This window comes from Aegilops tauschii, chromosome 2, assembly GCF_002575655.3.
Source record: "Aegilops tauschii subsp. strangulata cultivar AL8/78 chromosome 2, Aet v6.0, whole genome shotgun sequence".
Lineage (NCBI taxonomy): Eukaryota > Viridiplantae > Streptophyta > Magnoliopsida > Poales > Poaceae > Aegilops > Aegilops tauschii.
This window is the reverse complement of record NC_053036.3, coordinates 241,726,512-241,743,221: the sequence shown is the minus strand read 5'-3', so window position 1 is coordinate 241,743,221 and position 16,710 is coordinate 241,726,512. Positions and strand designations below refer to the sequence as shown.

Sequence of the window (16,710 nt, the reverse complement as noted above, 5' to 3'; positions counted from 1 at the left end):
CTATGCCATGAATGTGGCCATAAGATTGATAATTTGGCTTGAAAGCCATGAATCCTCACACATGATAACTCATTTCTAAGAACACTTTTTTAAATAATTGCCGTATTAAAAGTTTATTATTTTTCCTGGTAACCTTCTCACATATAATGACACAAATGCGAAGTTTTTTCAATTTTTCAATTTTTTTTTAAATTTTCATGCCCATTTCAAAATGCGGTCAAAACGGCGGGCATGACCGTTCCTAGCTAGTGGTTGAATCTTGGAAAAATTTTGGTGCTTCTCTAATTAAATATATATACTTATGTACCTAAAAATGATTTTTGGAAAAAAATCATGAGCAAACTTTGAGGCAGCTGTAGTTCAAACTTGACCCACTTCCAGCTGAATCGGGGAAAATTTGTCTTTTTCACGAGAGGTGGATCAAAACTTTTGACACCCATCCATTTGGTCAACTGTACATTTTATATGGCCTAATATTTTAGAAAATTTATTTGGTCGGATTTTACAACAAATATATGGTAGGTCCTTCACAAAAAAATCATTTTGGGCACTCGAAAAATGGAAAATGAATTTTTCATCCAAAGAAAATGAAATCTTCCTTAGGCAACATTGTTTTCCATTCCAAGATGCACCCTTGTGCAAAATATGAGATCATGTGAGCAAACTATGTCATGAATGTGGCCATAAGATTGATCATTTGGCTTGAAAGCCATGAATCTTCCTACATGATAGCTCATTTCTTAGAACACCTTCTAAAAAATATTTTTGTATTACAAGTTTGTTATTTTTAATGGTAATTTGGTCTCATATAAAGACACAATGCGAAAGTTTTCCATTTTTTGTTTTTTGTTTTGAATTTTCTATGCCCGTTTCAAAATGCGGTCAAAACGGCGGGCATGACCGTTCCTAGCAAGTGGTTGAATCTTGGAATTTTTTTGGTGTTTCTATGATTAAATAGATACTTATGTACCTAGAAATGATTTTTTGAAAAAATAGAGAGCAAACAATAAGGCAGCTGCGGTTGAAATTTGACCCGTTTCCTACTTAATCGGCGAAAATTTGTCTTTTTCACGAGAGGTGCATAAAAGCTTTTGACACCCAACCATTTGGTCAATTATACATTAAATATGGCCTAATATTTTAGAAAAATGATTTGGTCAAATTTTGCAACAAATATAAGGTAGGTCCTTAACAAAGAAATTCATTTTGAGCACTCGAAAAATGGAAAATTATTTTTTCATCCAAAGAAAATGAAAAGTTCCTTATGGAACATTGTTTTCCATTACGAGATGCACCATTGTGCACAATATGAGATCAAGTGAGCAAACTATGCCATGAATGTGGCCACTTGAAAGCCACGAATCTTCACACATGATAGCTCATTTCTTAGAACACCTTTTTAAAATAATTGCCGTATTACAATTTTATTATTTTTACTGGTAAGTTGGTCTTATATAAAGACATAATGGGAAGGTTTTCCATTTTTTTGAATTTTCTATGCCCATTTCAAAATGCGGTCAAAATGGTGGGCATGACCGTTCCTAGCTAGTGGTTGAATCTTGGAAAACTTTTGGTGTTTCTTTGATTAAATAGATACTTATTTACCTAGAAATAATTTTTGGAAAAAATAAAGAGCAAACGATAAGGTGGCTGCAGTTAAAATTTGACCCGTTTCCAACCGAATCGGCGAAAATTTGTCTTTTTCATGAGAGGTGGACAAAAGCTTTTGACACCCATTTGGTCAGTTGTACATTAAATATGGCCTAATATTTTAGAAAATTTATTTGGTCCAATTTTGCAACAAATATATGGTAGGTCCTTCACAAAAAAACTCATTTTGGGCACTCAAAAAATGGAAAATGAATTTTTCATGCAAAGAAAATGAAAACATCTATAGGCAACATTGTTTGCCATTCCAAGATGCACCCTTATGCACAATATGAGATCATGTGAGCAAACTATGCCATGAATGTGGCCATAAGATTGATCATTTGGCTTGAAAGCCATGAATCTTCACACATGATAGCTCATTTTTTTTAGAACATTTTATAAAATAATTGTGTATCACAAGTTTATTATTTTTCCCGGTAACTCGTTCACATATAATGACACAATGCGAAGGTTTTCTAATTTTTTATTTTTTTTTATTTTCCATGCCCATTTCAAAATGCGGTCAAAACGACGGGCATGACCGTTCCTTGCTAGTGGTTGAATCTTGAAAAACTTTTGGTGTTTCTCTGATTAAATAGATACTTATGTAACTAGAAATTATTTTTAGAAAAAATAAAGATCAAACTATAAGGCACCTGCAGTTCAAATTTGACCCGCTTCTAGCTGAATCGGCGGAAATTTGTCTTTGTAACAAGAGGTGGATAAAAGCTTTTGTTACCCAGCCATTTGGTTAATTGTAGATTAAATATGGCCTAATATTTTAGAAAAATGATTTGGTCCAATTTTGCAACAAATATATGGTAGATCCTTCAAAAAAAAAACTCATTTTAGGCACTCAAAAAATGGAAAATGAATTTTTTATCCAAAGAAAATGAAACTTCCTTACGCAACATTGTTTGCCATTCCAAGATGCACCCTTGTGCACAATATGAGATCATTTTTTTTGAATTTTCATGTGAAAAAGTAGAAGAAAAACAAAAGAAAAAACACAATTATATGTTGTTTATTCTCATTGATGAAATTCATTGTCACACGGATCGATGACATGGCGCCCATCCATCCATATCTCCATCCCACATCCATCCATCCATCTATCTATCAAGAGAAAAAAATGAAAAACTAAACCCACCCGCAGCCACCTACCCAAACCCTAACTCAGATCCTCGACCCACTCCTCCTCTCACACTCCTCCCCCCATCTCCTTGCTCCCGCCATCGATGGCGCCCGACCCTCCCCTCGATCCCAAATCCCCGTCTCCAAGTCACCCTCTCCCTCCCTGATCTTGATCCACCCCCACCCCCACCCCCACCCCCACCATCGACGACCCTCACCATAGATGAGATCGAGTCCGACCCCCGATCGAGGTAGGTAGCCAGCCCCCTCCCGAGACCCGATCGTCCGTGACCTCGTCTCCGCTGCCGCTCGTGCTCCCCAGACCCGCGCAACGGCATGAGGTCAAACCCACGCCCCAAAACCCCAATGGAGGGCCTCCCTCCCTCCCCAATCCTCCGCCCCAAGTCAACCCCTGCCTCCCCACGCCCATGGCTCCCCTCCCCCTCCTCCTCGCGCTCGTGCTCGCGCTCACCGGCCTGGTCGTCGTCGCCCCCTAGCCTAGCCTAGCCAGCCTTTCCCCCGTCTCTGCAGCAGCTCACCAATGCCTCCGACGGTAAATCCGCTTTCCCGCTCTCGTTACCGAATTGGAAGGTGGTAAAATGCCCGCGGCTCACAGATCTCTCCCGTCCCCTCCTCCCCTCGCAACGGCCGCCCTGCTTGCGGTGTTCCAGCGGTGGGGTCTCCGATACGGCCTGACGGTGAACCCGGGGCGCCCGTGCGGGACGCGGGACTGGATCTACTCCTTCGCGCAGAACGCATCCGTCGACTGCAGCTGCGACGGCTCGCCCGTGTGTCGCATCACACACCTGTTCATGCCCCGTCTTCCCGGCTCATCCGAGGCCTCTGGGTTTTCGGCTTTCCCGGTGCCTTTGCTTGTGTATTGACGGCTGGGATCTGGATCATGCAGGAACATCACCGGATTCTGGAATCTGACCGAGATCCCGCTGGAGCTCTTCAACTTAACGGAGCTGGTCTCTCTGTGAGTCATGGCATTGGTTTCTATTGTTGTGCAAACTGCTTACACTAGGAAATGCGAGAATTAACCAGCCTACTAGAAGCAGGACAATGAGGTCAGTCCCTCCACTACTCCTCCTCACAGCGCCCCATCTCTTCCTCCCTTTCAGCATTTTGAGTTTGGATCCGTGATTGCAGCACCTCCTCAAAGCTTGCTTCTCTGTGATTGCAGCGATGTCACTTGATGAGTTGATGCCGTTCATGATGTGATGTTCTATATTTTTGTGATGTTGTAGATCAAGGTACCTAACAACTACCAGCAGTTCATCAGCATCCTGACTGGCCATGTTAACTCTGCCTCCTACTTCTCGACGGACACCGCATCCTTCCCTGGTAGGCTTCCAATGGACGCCTGCCTATGCCCTGCTGCTTCCGCGCCGATGCCGGCCACCGCGCCCAGTCGCCACGACCAGCGACAGCAGTCTCCTCGGCGGCTGACGGTGTGCAGGTGTGCACCCTGGCCCTGGGGCCTGGAGACGTGCATCGTAGAAGGCCAACAGCTAGGAGCTGAGCAGCCGTACAAAGCCGAAGGTAAGATTGAGGTGGACCAGATTGCTAATTTCTACCTAGTACAGTACATGTTCCTTGATTGCTAGAGAGCTACCAAGTGCATAGGATGAATCCTAGCTTGTACAAATAAATGAATGATAAGCAGGCTAAGCAACATAATAACCAGGCTTCAGTTGTCTGCTAATTGCTATCCAGTACAGTACATGAACACATTTACATATTTGTTGAACTTCTCAATGTATGCACTATGTAGGCTTACACAAAACTGAGACTTAATTCTGAGTTTTAGTATGTTTGTAAGACCAAGTTGATATATTTCTATGTGGTATTGGTAAATTAATTAGAAATGTGCACACATCATATTTGTTGTTAATTGTTTTTTAGGTGGACCACCCTATTTTCAATTGCTAGAACTGCCATTGATGCTGATGCTGCACTAGTGGCAATGTGGCATATCCGTGTAGTGCCTTTGCTATAGTTGCTCACTGTCCTATGCTATAGGTCACGCGCAATAAGGATTTCTACTGATTTATTACTTAGGGTCAAGCTGGTGGGAAGGGTTTAGTGCTTCAATGGTACCTGATATTAGATGTAATTTTTGTTATGATTATTAAAGAATACTATCAACTATTATTAAATAGCACAACTAGTGATCTGCGTGGTTCTAGTGAATGGGCAGATGCAGATGTAGACAACAGTGATGTGCACTGATAGTACTGCAGTAGTAGCAACAGACTAGGTATCTCTGAAGAAAAGCTTGTAACAAAATTGATGCATCTGATTAAACTAATGTGTAATTTGTTGTCCGCAACTAACACGTAAATGCTCTCTCAGGTGTCAGAGTAGCAGCGAGCAACATAACTTTTCTCGTAGAAGGTGAAGAGGTCGTCGTTCTGCACGTCGGACAAGGTATTGTCGTCTTACAAATTCTTACAAGAGTTTCAGACCTTGACACAAACATAATGAATTGATGTGTGTATATGCCATGGAATTTTGAGCAGGTTCTTCAGCTGTCGGACGAGGTGGAGGCACTCTTCCTGAAGCACTTCGCGGGCAACAACACGAGGTGCAGGTGACATCCATTAATCTCACTGAGGCGAATTTGGAATTTTGTGAGAATGCAACCTTTTGGGAATTCTGGACTATTCTTTTGCAGTAATATAATGATATTAGATGTCTGCTGGTTGCTATATTTGGGCAAGACGAACTGAATTGAATGTTGCTATTTTCTTTTTGATGTACACACACAAATGATTGTCACTCATGAACAACAAGAAACCATACTAGCTACTACCTATGTGTTCCAGATATTGTTGTACGTATTATTTCTTTTTTACTTCTAGAGCTATAGTGCTCTTGGACTATCATCCAATTGCTTGCTGTTGCTGCATACATGTATCTCAAGCATTGCACATTTGTGTTTGTTTAGGCAGACAACTACTCATATAATATGCAAACAACAACAGAGCTAGTGATGCTATTCTAAAATTAATGTGTACTTGTCAAACTCAAGATTACACATGTTAAAAGTTTCTAATGTCCTCTTTCTTTGAAATTGAAAGAGTCCTTCTAGCTTGTGTAGGTGTCTTGCGATCCTATTCTAATTAATGTGTATAGTGCAAGCTCTTGTTTTTGTCCAAATGTGTGCACATAAGTTCAATTACCTTCTGAGAAATTGTTGATGCATTTTTTTCAGTTTCTCAAATACAAAATAGCTTGCTCCTTCTAGTTGTGGCATCCCCACTGTTATCTTTATGATGTTGTTCCTCACTAATATAATATTTACTGATTATTGGTAGTCACTAGTATTCACTGATAACTATGCCTCGTTTTGATTGTTCTATTGTTATTTATGCCAAAAAGTTAACATGTTTGAATTTATTTTGTTCCTAACTATTTTGTTTTATAACATGTAGATGGTGGCCTCTATTCATGTTTCGTCGTGAGCTCTAGGATGAAGAAGTTGGAAGAAGCAATGCATGCCGGATCTAGGCATGCATGCATGCTTTAGTATCCCTGCTTCTGAAGCTAGCTAGGGAGGCGCAGGACTTTGTTGTAATGCTGATTTTTCTGAGAATTTTGTTGTACAGGGTATAAGAGTATATATAGGCGAAAGAACTAGGTCGGTGGAGCTACGAGGGGCCGACGAGGGTGGGGGGCGTGTCCTCCTGCCTCGTGGCTGCCTCGTTGCTTCCTTGACGTCCACTCAAAGTCTTCTGGATTGCGTTTGTTCCAAAAAAGATCCTCGGGAAGGTTTCGTTCCATTTGGATTCCATTTGATACTTTTTTTTTCTGTGGAACACTGAAATAGGCAAAAAAAACAACAATTTGCACTTGGCCTTCGGTTAATAGGTTAGTCTCAAAAATAATATAAAAAGGTATATTAAATCTCATTAAACATCCAAAATAGATAGTATAATAGCATGGAATAATCAAAATTATAGATACGTTGGAGACGTATCAATGATCCAGACATGCCTAGAAAAGTAAATCGGACAAACGGTCGAGGCATACGTGGACGATGTGGTCATCAAGACCAAACACGTCAGTCAGCTGGTGAACGACCTTCGCCAAACCTTTGAAAGCCTGCCGGCTTACGATATACGGCTTAATCTGGACAAATGTGTCTTCGGAGTTCCCACGGGCAAGCTGCTGGGACTTACTGTATCCCATAGAGGAATAGAGGCTAATTCGGCTAAAATCCGAGCCCTGTCCCAGCTAGTGGCACCCACGGAGCTGAAGCACGTCCAAAAACTGGCCGGGTGTGTGGCGGCCTTGAGCCGCTTTATTTTCCGACTTGGTGAAAAGGCCCTACTTCTCTACAGGCTGTTTAAAGGGACCAAAAACTTCGAACGGACCGACGAAGCAACGGCTGCATTGGAAGAAATTAAAACGCTATTGGCTGGCAATCCCACCTTAGCAGCGCCTAGCGCTGGTGGACCAATGTTGTTATACATCTCGACCACAAATCAAGAGGTCAGTGCAGTTCTCGTCGTTGAATGAGAGACAGAGGGTCACAAACTTCAGGTGCAAAAGCCGGTCTACTACATATCAGATGTGCTCACCCCGTGCAAAACAAGGTATACACATCACCAAAAGATCGCCTATGCAGTTTTCATGGCATCTCGAAAGCTTCGATACTACTTTCAACAGTGTTCGGTCACGGTGGCATCTGAAGTACCACTGAATGACATAATTAACAACAGGGATGCCACAGGCCGCATAGCCAAATGGGACATTGAGCTCCTCCCTTTCAAAATTATATACCGACCATGCAGAGCTATTAAATATCAGGTGTTGGCTATTTTTGTCGCCGAATGGACGGAAGTCGAGCTCCCCATGGAATACAGTACGTACACGCATGGGACGATGTACTTCGACAGCTCCAAAATGCTTGTCGTACTAGGGGCTGGAGTAATTCTCACGTCCCCCATCGGGGACAATATCCGGTACATACTATAGATAATGTACACCGATTCCAACAACGCGGCCGAGTACGAGGCTCGGTTGCATGGACTTTGGATGACAGTGTCAATGGGTGCATCGGCTCGAGGTGCGAGGAGACTCTAATCTCGCCATCTCTCGGGTCAACTGCGAATTCGACACAAAAGACCCAAAAATGAAAGGATATCATAATGCCGTCCTCAAAATATCTGCCCAGTTTGAGGGGTTGGAATGCCATCATGTCTCCAGAGACAACAATCAAGTTGCCGATATCCTTGCCCGCATGGGTGCTAGGCGTGACCCTGTCCCCAAGAAGACCTTTTTGGAATGATTCTTTAAGCCATCCGTGGTATGGCAAGATGGTGGCAAGGACGCTGAGGCCAATGGTCCAGAAAAGATCACCCCTCCTATCATCGAGCCGAATGAAGAAATTATTGTGGGCCCGGCACTCAAAGAAAAGTCTTCGGCCAATGAAGTCATGGCAGTAATCGCGCCATGGACCGAGCCCTTCCTCGCCTATCTTCTCCGCCAAGAGCTCCCCGATGACCAACTGAGGCAAGGCGCATAATTCGGCGCTCTAAAGCCTATAACGTCCACAAGGGTGAACTGTACAAGAAATGCACTATCGGGGTCATTCAAAGATGCGTATCCAAAGAGGAGGGGAGGCAGGTCTTGGTCCGGATACACACCGACATGGCCAGTTATCACACGGCAGCTCAGGCCCTGGCCAGCAAGGCCTTTCGAGCCGGGTTCTTTTGGCCCACTGCTCGCGCAGATGCCCACTCACTCGTCCAACATTGCGTTGGATGCCAGCTCTTTGCAAATCAAAGTCACATGCCCCCCACGGCTCTTTGGACGATGCCGATCACCTGGCCGTTCACGGTCTGCGTGCTAGACATGGTCGGACCACTTAAAGGGGGGGGGCAAGAAAAAGAAGTATCTACTGGTTATGGTCGACAAATTCACTAAATGGATTGAGGCGAAACCAGTAACTTTAGCCATGTTCGGACCGGTCATCGACTTTATATCCAGCGTGGTCCATAGTTACAGTGTTCCCCATAGTATAATAATGGACACCAGATCTAATTTCACAGCCCAGGAAGTAAAGGACTGGTGCGCCAACTTGGGCATTAAGCTCGACTACGCCTCCGTATATCACCCACAGTCCAATGGACAGGTCGAACGAGCCAATGGACTAATCCTGAGCGGCATTAAGCCCTGACTGGTCCGTTCCTTGAAAGAGTCCGACTGCCACTGGGTGGAGGAGCTCGACTCTGTATTATGGGGCCTGCATACCATGCCTAATTGATCCACGGGATACACACTGTTTTTCATGGTGTATCGGGCAGAGGCGGTCCTCACCAGCGATCTTATCCATGACGCACCTAGAGTGTGCATGTACGAAGAAAAGGAGGACGAGCTAGATCGGCAAGACAACCTGGACGCCCTAGAAGAGGAGCACGACATAGCTCGGGCCTGCTCTACCTTTTACCAACAACAGGCTCGGCGCTACCAAAGTAGGGAAGTTCGGGCGAAGGCATATCATGTGGGCGAACTCGTCTTGCGCCTCCAGAAGAAGCAGAAGAATAAGCTATCACCCAAATGGGAGGGCCCCTTCATAATTGATCAAGTGCTCACAAGGGGAGTGTATCGTCTCCGCAACCCAACGGACAATCGCCTCGAACTAAACCCATGGAACGCAGCTCGACTACGGCTAGACCGGTGTCATCACCCTCCCTGGTCCTTTCTTCCTTTTACATTCTTTTATTTATTTATTCATTTATTTATTTAGTATTTCCCAGGTTGTGTTCGGTTAAGTCGAGCTACGTTAAGTTTTTCTTGGCAAACATCTTCAAATGTACCACCCAGTCATACATGGCGGCTTCCTTTACGAAGCCGATAAATACATCTTAAGTGCATTCATTAGTCTCTGTCGTGTTGTCACCCTTCCAATATCATTTTAAAGCCACTATATGCATCAATTTGACTTAAGATTTGGCCAAGCTGGGTTGCCTTTCTCCTATGCTTACCCCCTATGTTCTCGATTGTCTGGCTAGGGAGTAAAGGGAGAACCTCCGGATTGTTGTGTCCCGATTACCCGGGTGCGTACCTCAGATGGGTGAAGCCGAAAGCTAGCGTTCTTAAGAATATAATTGGTCGGCCATGAGGAAGTGAAAATAATTGGTGGCCATCACCAATGTTCGGGGTTACTTTCCCGTGTTGGGAATCGTAGCATAATTTTAAAATTTTCCTACGCTCACCAAGATGCATCTACGGAGTCTACTAGCAACGAGGGGAAAGGAGTGCATCTACATACCCTTGTAGATCGCGAGCGGAAGCGTTCCAATGAACGTGGATGACGGAGTCGTACTCGCCGTGATCCAAATCACCGATGACCGAGTGCCGAACGGACGACACCTCCGTGTTCAACACACGTACGGTGCAGCAACGTCTCCTCCTTCTTGATCTAGCAAGGGGAAGGAGAGGTTGATGGAGATCCAGCAGCACGACGGCGTGGTGGTGGATGTAGCGGGTCTCCGGCAGGGCTTCGCCGAGCTTCTGCGAGAGAGAGAGAGGTGTTGCAGGGGAGGAGGGAGGCGCCCAAGGCTGTGTGTTGCTGCCCTCCCCCCTTTATATAGGCCCCCTGGGGGGGCGCCGGCCCCTGGAGATGGGATCTCAAGGGGGGGGGGGGCGGCGGCCAAAGGGGGGAAGGGGTTGCCTTGCCCCCCAAGGCAAGGGGGAACTCCCCCACCCTAGGGTTCCCAACCCTAGGCGCATGGGGGGAGGCCCAAGGGGGGCGCCCCAGCCCACCAAGGGCTGGTTCCCTTCCACTTTCAGCCCACGGGGCCCTCCGGGATAGGTGGCCCCACCCGGTGGACCCCCGGGACCCTTCCGGTGGTCCCGGTACAATACCGGTAACCCCCGAAACTTTCCCGGTGGCCGAAACTGGACTTCCTATATATAATTCTTCACCTCCGGACCATTCCGGAACCTCTCGTGATGTCCGGGATCTCATCCGGGACTCCAAACAACTTTTGGGTTTCCGCATACACATATCTCTACAACCCTAGCGTCACCGAACCTTAAGTGTGTAGACCCTACGGGTTCGGGAGACATGCAGACATGACCGAGACGCCTCTCCGGTCAATAACCAACAGTGGGATCTGGATACCCATGTTGGCTCCCACATGTTCCATGATGATCTCATCGGATGAACCACGGTGTCGAGGATTCAATCAATCCCGTATACAATTCCCTTTGTCAATCGGTATGTTACTTGCCCGAGATTCGATCGTCGGTATCCCAATACCTTGTTCAATCTCGTTACCGGCAAGTCTCTTTACTCGTACCGCAATGCATGATCCCGTGACTAACGCCTTAGTCACATTGAGCTCATTATGATGATGCATTACCGAGTGGGCCCAAAGATACCTCTCCGTCACACGGAGTGACAAATCCCAGTCTCGATCCGTGCCAACCCAACAGACACTTTCGGAGATACCCGTAGTGCACCTTTATAGTCACCCAGTTACGTTGTGACGTTTGGCACACCCAAAGCACTCCTACGGTATCCGGGAGTTGCACGATCTCATGGTCTAAGGAAAAGATACTTGACATTGGAAAAGCTCTAGCAAACGAAACTACACGATCTTTTATGCTATGCTTAGGATTGGGTCTTGTCCATCACATCATTCTCCTAATGATGTGATCCCGTTATCAATGACATCCAATATCCATAGTCAGGAAACCATGACTATCTGTTGATCAACGAGCTAGTCAACTAGAGGCTTACTAGGGACATGTTGTAGTCTATGTATTCACACATGTATTACGATTTCCGGACAATACAATTATAGCATGAATAATAGACGATTATCATGAACAAAGAAATATAATAATAACCATTTATTATTGCCTCTAGGGCATATTTCCAACAGTCTCCCACTTGCACTAGAGTCAATAATCTAGTTACATTGTGATGAATCGAACACCCATTGCGTCCTGGTGTTGATCATGTTTTGCCCTAGGGAGAGGTTTAGTCAACGGATCTGCTACATTCAGGTCCGTCTGTACTTTACAAATATCTATGTCTCCATTTTGAACACTTTCATGAATGGAGTTGAAGCGACGCTTGATATGCCTGGTCTTCCTGTGAAACCTGGGCTCCTTCGTAAGGGCAATAGCTCCAGTGTTGTCACAGAAGAGAGTCATCGGGCCCGACGCGTTGGGAATCACCCCTAGGTCGGTAATGAACTCCTTCATCCAGACTGCTTCCTGTGCTGCCTCCGAGGCTGCCATGTACTCCGCTTCACATGTAGATCCCGCCACGACGCTTTGCTTGCAACTGCACCAGCTTACTGCTCCTCCATTCAAAATGTACACTTATCCGGTCTGTGACTTCGAGTCATCCAGATCTGTGTCGAAACTAGCGTCGACGTTACCCTTTACGACGAGCTCTTCGTCACCTCCATAAACGAGAAACATATCCTTAGTCCTTTTCAGGCACTTCAGGATATTCTTGACCGCTGTCCAGTGTTCCATGCCGGGATTACTTTGGTACCTTCCTACCAAACTTACGGCAAGGTTTACATCAGGTCTGGTACACAGCATGGCATACATAATAGACCCTATGGCCGAGGCATAGGGGATGACACTCATCTTTTCTATATCTTCTGCCGTGGTCGGGCATTGAGCCGTGCTCAATTGCACACCTTGCAATACAGGCAAGAACCCCTTCTTGGACTGATCCATACTGAACTTCTTCAATATCTTGTCAAGGTATGTACTTTGTGAAAGACCAATGAGGCGTCTCGATCTATCTCTATAGATCTTGATGCCTAATATATAAGCAGCTTCTCCAAGGTCCTTCATTGAAAAACACTTATTCAAATAGGCCTTTATACTTTCCAAGAATTCTATATCATTTCCCATCAACAGTATGTCATCCACATATAATATGAGAAATGCTACAGAGCTCCCACTCACTTTCTTGAAAACACAGGCTTCTCCATAAGTCTGTGTAAACCCAAACGCTTTGATCATCTCATCAAAGCGAATGTTCCAACTCCGAGATGCTTGCATCAGCCCATAGATTGAGCGCTGGAGCTTGCATACTTTGTTAGCATTCTTAGGATCGACAAAACCTTCCGGCTGCATCATATACAACTCTTCCTTAAGGAAGCCGTTAAGGAATGCCGTTTTGACGTCCATCTGCCATATCTCATAATCATAGTATGCGGCAATTGCTAACATGATTCGGACGGACTTCAGCTTCGCTACGGGTGAGAAAGTCTCATCGTAGTCAACCCCTTGAACTTGTCGATAACCCTTAGCGACAAGTCGAGCTTTGTAGATGGTCACATTACCATCCGCGTCCGTCTTCTTCTTAAAGATCCATTTGTTTTCTATGGCTCGCCGCTCATCGGGCAAGTTAGTCAAAGTCCATACTTCGTTTTCATACATGGATACTATCTCGGATTTCATGGCTTCTAGCCATTTGTCGGAATCCGGGCCCACCATCGCTTCTTCATAGTTCGAAGGTTCACCATTGTCTAACAACATGATTTCCAGGACAGGGTTGCCGTACCACTCTGGTTCGGAACGTGTCCTTGTGGACCTACGAAGTTCAGTAACTTGATCTGAAGCTTCATGATCATCATCATTAACTTCCTCCCCAGTCGGTGTAGGCACCACAGGAACATTTTCCCGCGCTGCGCTACTTTCCGGTTCGGAAGGGGTGACTATCACCTCATCAAGTTCCACTTTCCTCCCACTCAATTCTTTCGAGAGAAACTCCTTCTCTAGAAAGGACCCGTTCTTGGCAACGAAGATCTTGCCTTCGGATCTGAGGTAGAAGGTATACCCAATAGTTTCCTTAGGGTATCCTATGAAGACGCATTTTTCCGATTTGGGTTCGAGCTTTTCAGGTTGAAGTTTCTTGACATAAGCATCGCATCCCCAAACTTTTAGAAACGACAGCTTAGGTTTCTTCCCAAACCATAATTCATACGGTGTCGTCTCAACGGATTTCGACGGAGCCCTATTTAAAGTGAATGCGGCAGTCTCTAAAGCATAGCCCCAAAATGAAAGCGGTAAATCGGTAAGAGACATCATAGATCGCACCATATCCAATAGAGTGCGATTACGACGTTCGGACACACCATTGCTCTGAGGTGTTCCAGGCGGCGTGAGTTGTGAAACTATTCCACATTTCCTTAAGTGTGTACCAAATTCGTGACTTAAATATTCTCCACCACGATCTGATCGTAAGAATTTTATTTTCCTGTCACGTTGATTCTCAACCTCACTCTGAAATTCCTTGAACTTTTCAAAGGTTTCAGACTTGTGTTTCATTAGGTAGACATAACCATATCTACTTAAATCATCAGTGAGAGTGAGAACATAACGATATCCTCCGCGAGCCTCAACACTCATTGGACCACACACATCGGTATGTATGATTTCCAATAAGTTGGTTGCTCGCTCCATTGTTCCGGAGAACGGAGTCTTGGTCATCTTACCCATGAGGCATGGTTCGCACGTGTCAAATGATTCGTAATCAAGAGACTCCAAAAGTCCATCTGCATGGAGCTTCTTCATGCGCTTGACACCAATGTGACCAAGGCGGCAGTGCCACAAGTATGTGGGACTATCGTTACCAACTTTACATTTTTTGGTATTCACACTATGAACATGTGTAACATCACGTTCGAGATTCATCAAAAATAAACCATTGACCAGCGGGGCATGACCATAAAACATATCTCTCAAATAAATAGAACAACCATTATTCTCGGATTTAAATGAGTAGCCATCTCGAATTAAACGAGATCCAGATACAATGTTCATGCTCAAAGCTGGCACTAAATAACAATTATTGAGGTTTAAAACTAATCCCGTGGGTAGATGCAGAGGTAGCGTGCCGACGGCGATCACGTCGACCTTGGAACCATTCCCGACGCGCATCGTCACCTCGTCCTTCGCCAGTCTCCGTTTATTCCATAGTTCCTGTTTTGAGTTACAAATATGAGCAACCGCACCGGTATCAAATACCCAGGAGCTACTACGAGTACTGGTAAGGTACACATCAATAACTTGTATATCACATATACCTTTGGTGTTGCCGGCCTTCTTCTTGTCCGCTAAGTATTTGGGGCAGTTTCGCTTCCAGTGACCACTTCCCTTGCAATAAAAGCACTCAGTCTCGGGCTTGGGTCCATTCTTTGACTTCTTCCCAGTAACTGGTTTACCGGGCGCGGCAACTCCCTTGCCGTCCTTCTTGAAGTTCTTCTTACCCTTGCCCTTCTTGAACTTAGTGGTTTTATTCACCATCAACACTTGATGTTCTTTTCTAATCTCCCCTTCCGCTGATTTCAGCATTGAATATACCTCAGGAATGGTCTTTTCCATCCCCTGCATATTGTAGTTCATCACAAAGCTCTTGTAGCTTGGTGGAAGCGACTGGAGGATTCTGTCAATGACCGCGTCATCCGGGAGATTAACTCCCAGCTGAGACAAGCGGTTATGCAACCCAGACATTCTGAGTATGTGCTCACTAACAGAACTATTCTCCACCATTTTACAGCCGAAGAACTTGTCGGAGACATCATATCTCTCGACCCGGGCATGAGCTTGGAAAACCAATTTCAGCTCCTCGAACATCTCATATGCTCCATGTTTCTCAAAACGCTTTTGGAGACCCGGTTCTAAGCTGTAAAGCATGCCGCACTGAACGAGGGAGTAATCATCAGCACGCTGCTGCCAAGCGTTCATAACGTCTTGGTTTTGTGGGATTGGTGCTTCACCTAGCGGTGCTTCTAGGACATAATCTTTCTTGGCTACTATGAGGATGATCCTCAGGTTCCGGACCCAGTCCGTATAGTTGCTGCCATCATCTTTCAGCTTGGTTTTCTCTAGGAACGCGTTGAAATTGAGGACAACGTTGGCCATTTGATCTACAATACATAGTGTAAAGATTTTAGACTAAGTTCATGATAATTAAGTTCATCTAATCAAATTATTTAATGAACTCCTACTCAGATAGACATCCCTCTAGTCATCTAAGTGAAACATGATCCGAGTTTAACTAGGCCGTGTCCGATCATCACGTGAGACGGACTAGTCAAGATCGGTGAACATCTCCATGTTGATCGTATCTTCTATACGACTCATGCTCGACCTTTCGGTCCTCCGTGTTCCGAGGCCATGTCTGTACATGCTAGGCTCGTCAAGTCAACCTAAGTGTATTGCGTGTGTTCCGAGGCCATGTCTGTACATGCTAGGCTCGTCAACACCCATTGTATTCGAACGTTAGAATCTATCACACCCGATCATCACGTGGTGCTTCGAAACAACGAACCTTCGCAACGGTGCACAGTTAGGGTGAACACTTTCTTGAAATTATTATAAGGGATCATCTTACTTACTACCGTCGTTCTAAGCAAATAAGATGCAAAAACATGATAAACATCACATGCAATCAAATAGTGACATGATATGGCCAATATCATTATGCTCCTTTGATCTCCATCTTCGGGGCACCATGATCATCTTCGTCACCGGCATGACACCATGATCTCCATCATCATGATCTCCATCATTGTGTCTTCATGAAGTCGTCACGCCAACGATTACTTCTACTTCTATGGCTAACGCGTTTAGCAACAAAGTAAAGTAATTTACATGGCGTTATTCAATGACACGCAGGTCATGCAAAATAATAAAGACAACTCCTATGGCTCCTGCCGGTTGTCATACTCATCGACATGCAAGTCGTGATTCCTATTACAAGAATATGATCAATCTCATACATCACATATATCATTCATCACATCTTCTGGCCATATCACATCACATAGCACTTGCTGCAAAAACAAGTTAGACGTCCTCTAATTGTTGTTGCAAGTTTTTACGTGGTTTGTAGGTTTCTAGCAAGAACATTTTCTTACCTACGTATGA

The 16,710-nt window shown here is 44.9% G+C and overlaps 1 protein-coding gene across 6 annotated transcripts; it reads left to right on the top strand.

Annotated features, from left to right (window-relative positions):
- Positions 1 to 2,853: 2,853 nt before the first annotated feature.
- LOC109736784 (uncharacterized) lies at positions 2,854 to 6,583 on the top strand. Of its 6 annotated transcripts, none has more exons than XM_073508413.1 (7): positions 3,027 to 3,337; positions 3,456 to 3,572; positions 3,692 to 3,854; positions 4,035 to 4,329; positions 5,143 to 5,217; positions 5,310 to 5,374; positions 6,225 to 6,583. In XM_073508413.1, the coding sequence occupies exons 4-7, from the start codon at positions 4,143 to 4,145 to the stop codon at positions 6,252 to 6,254; spliced, it is 357 nt and encodes a 118-aa protein (XP_073364514.1). In that variant the 5' UTR covers positions 3,027 to 3,337; positions 3,456 to 3,572; positions 3,692 to 3,854; positions 4,035 to 4,142; the 3' UTR covers positions 6,255 to 6,583. The 6 variants fall into 6 exon arrangements, with proteins under 6 accessions (XP_073364513.1, XP_073364511.1, XP_073364515.1 ...); XM_073508409.1 differs by having other exon boundaries at positions 3,133 to 3,337; positions 5,310 to 5,380; XM_073508412.1 differs by lacking the exon at positions 3,456 to 3,572 and having other exon boundaries at positions 2,854 to 3,337.
- Positions 6,584 to 16,710: the final 10,127 nt, after the last annotated feature.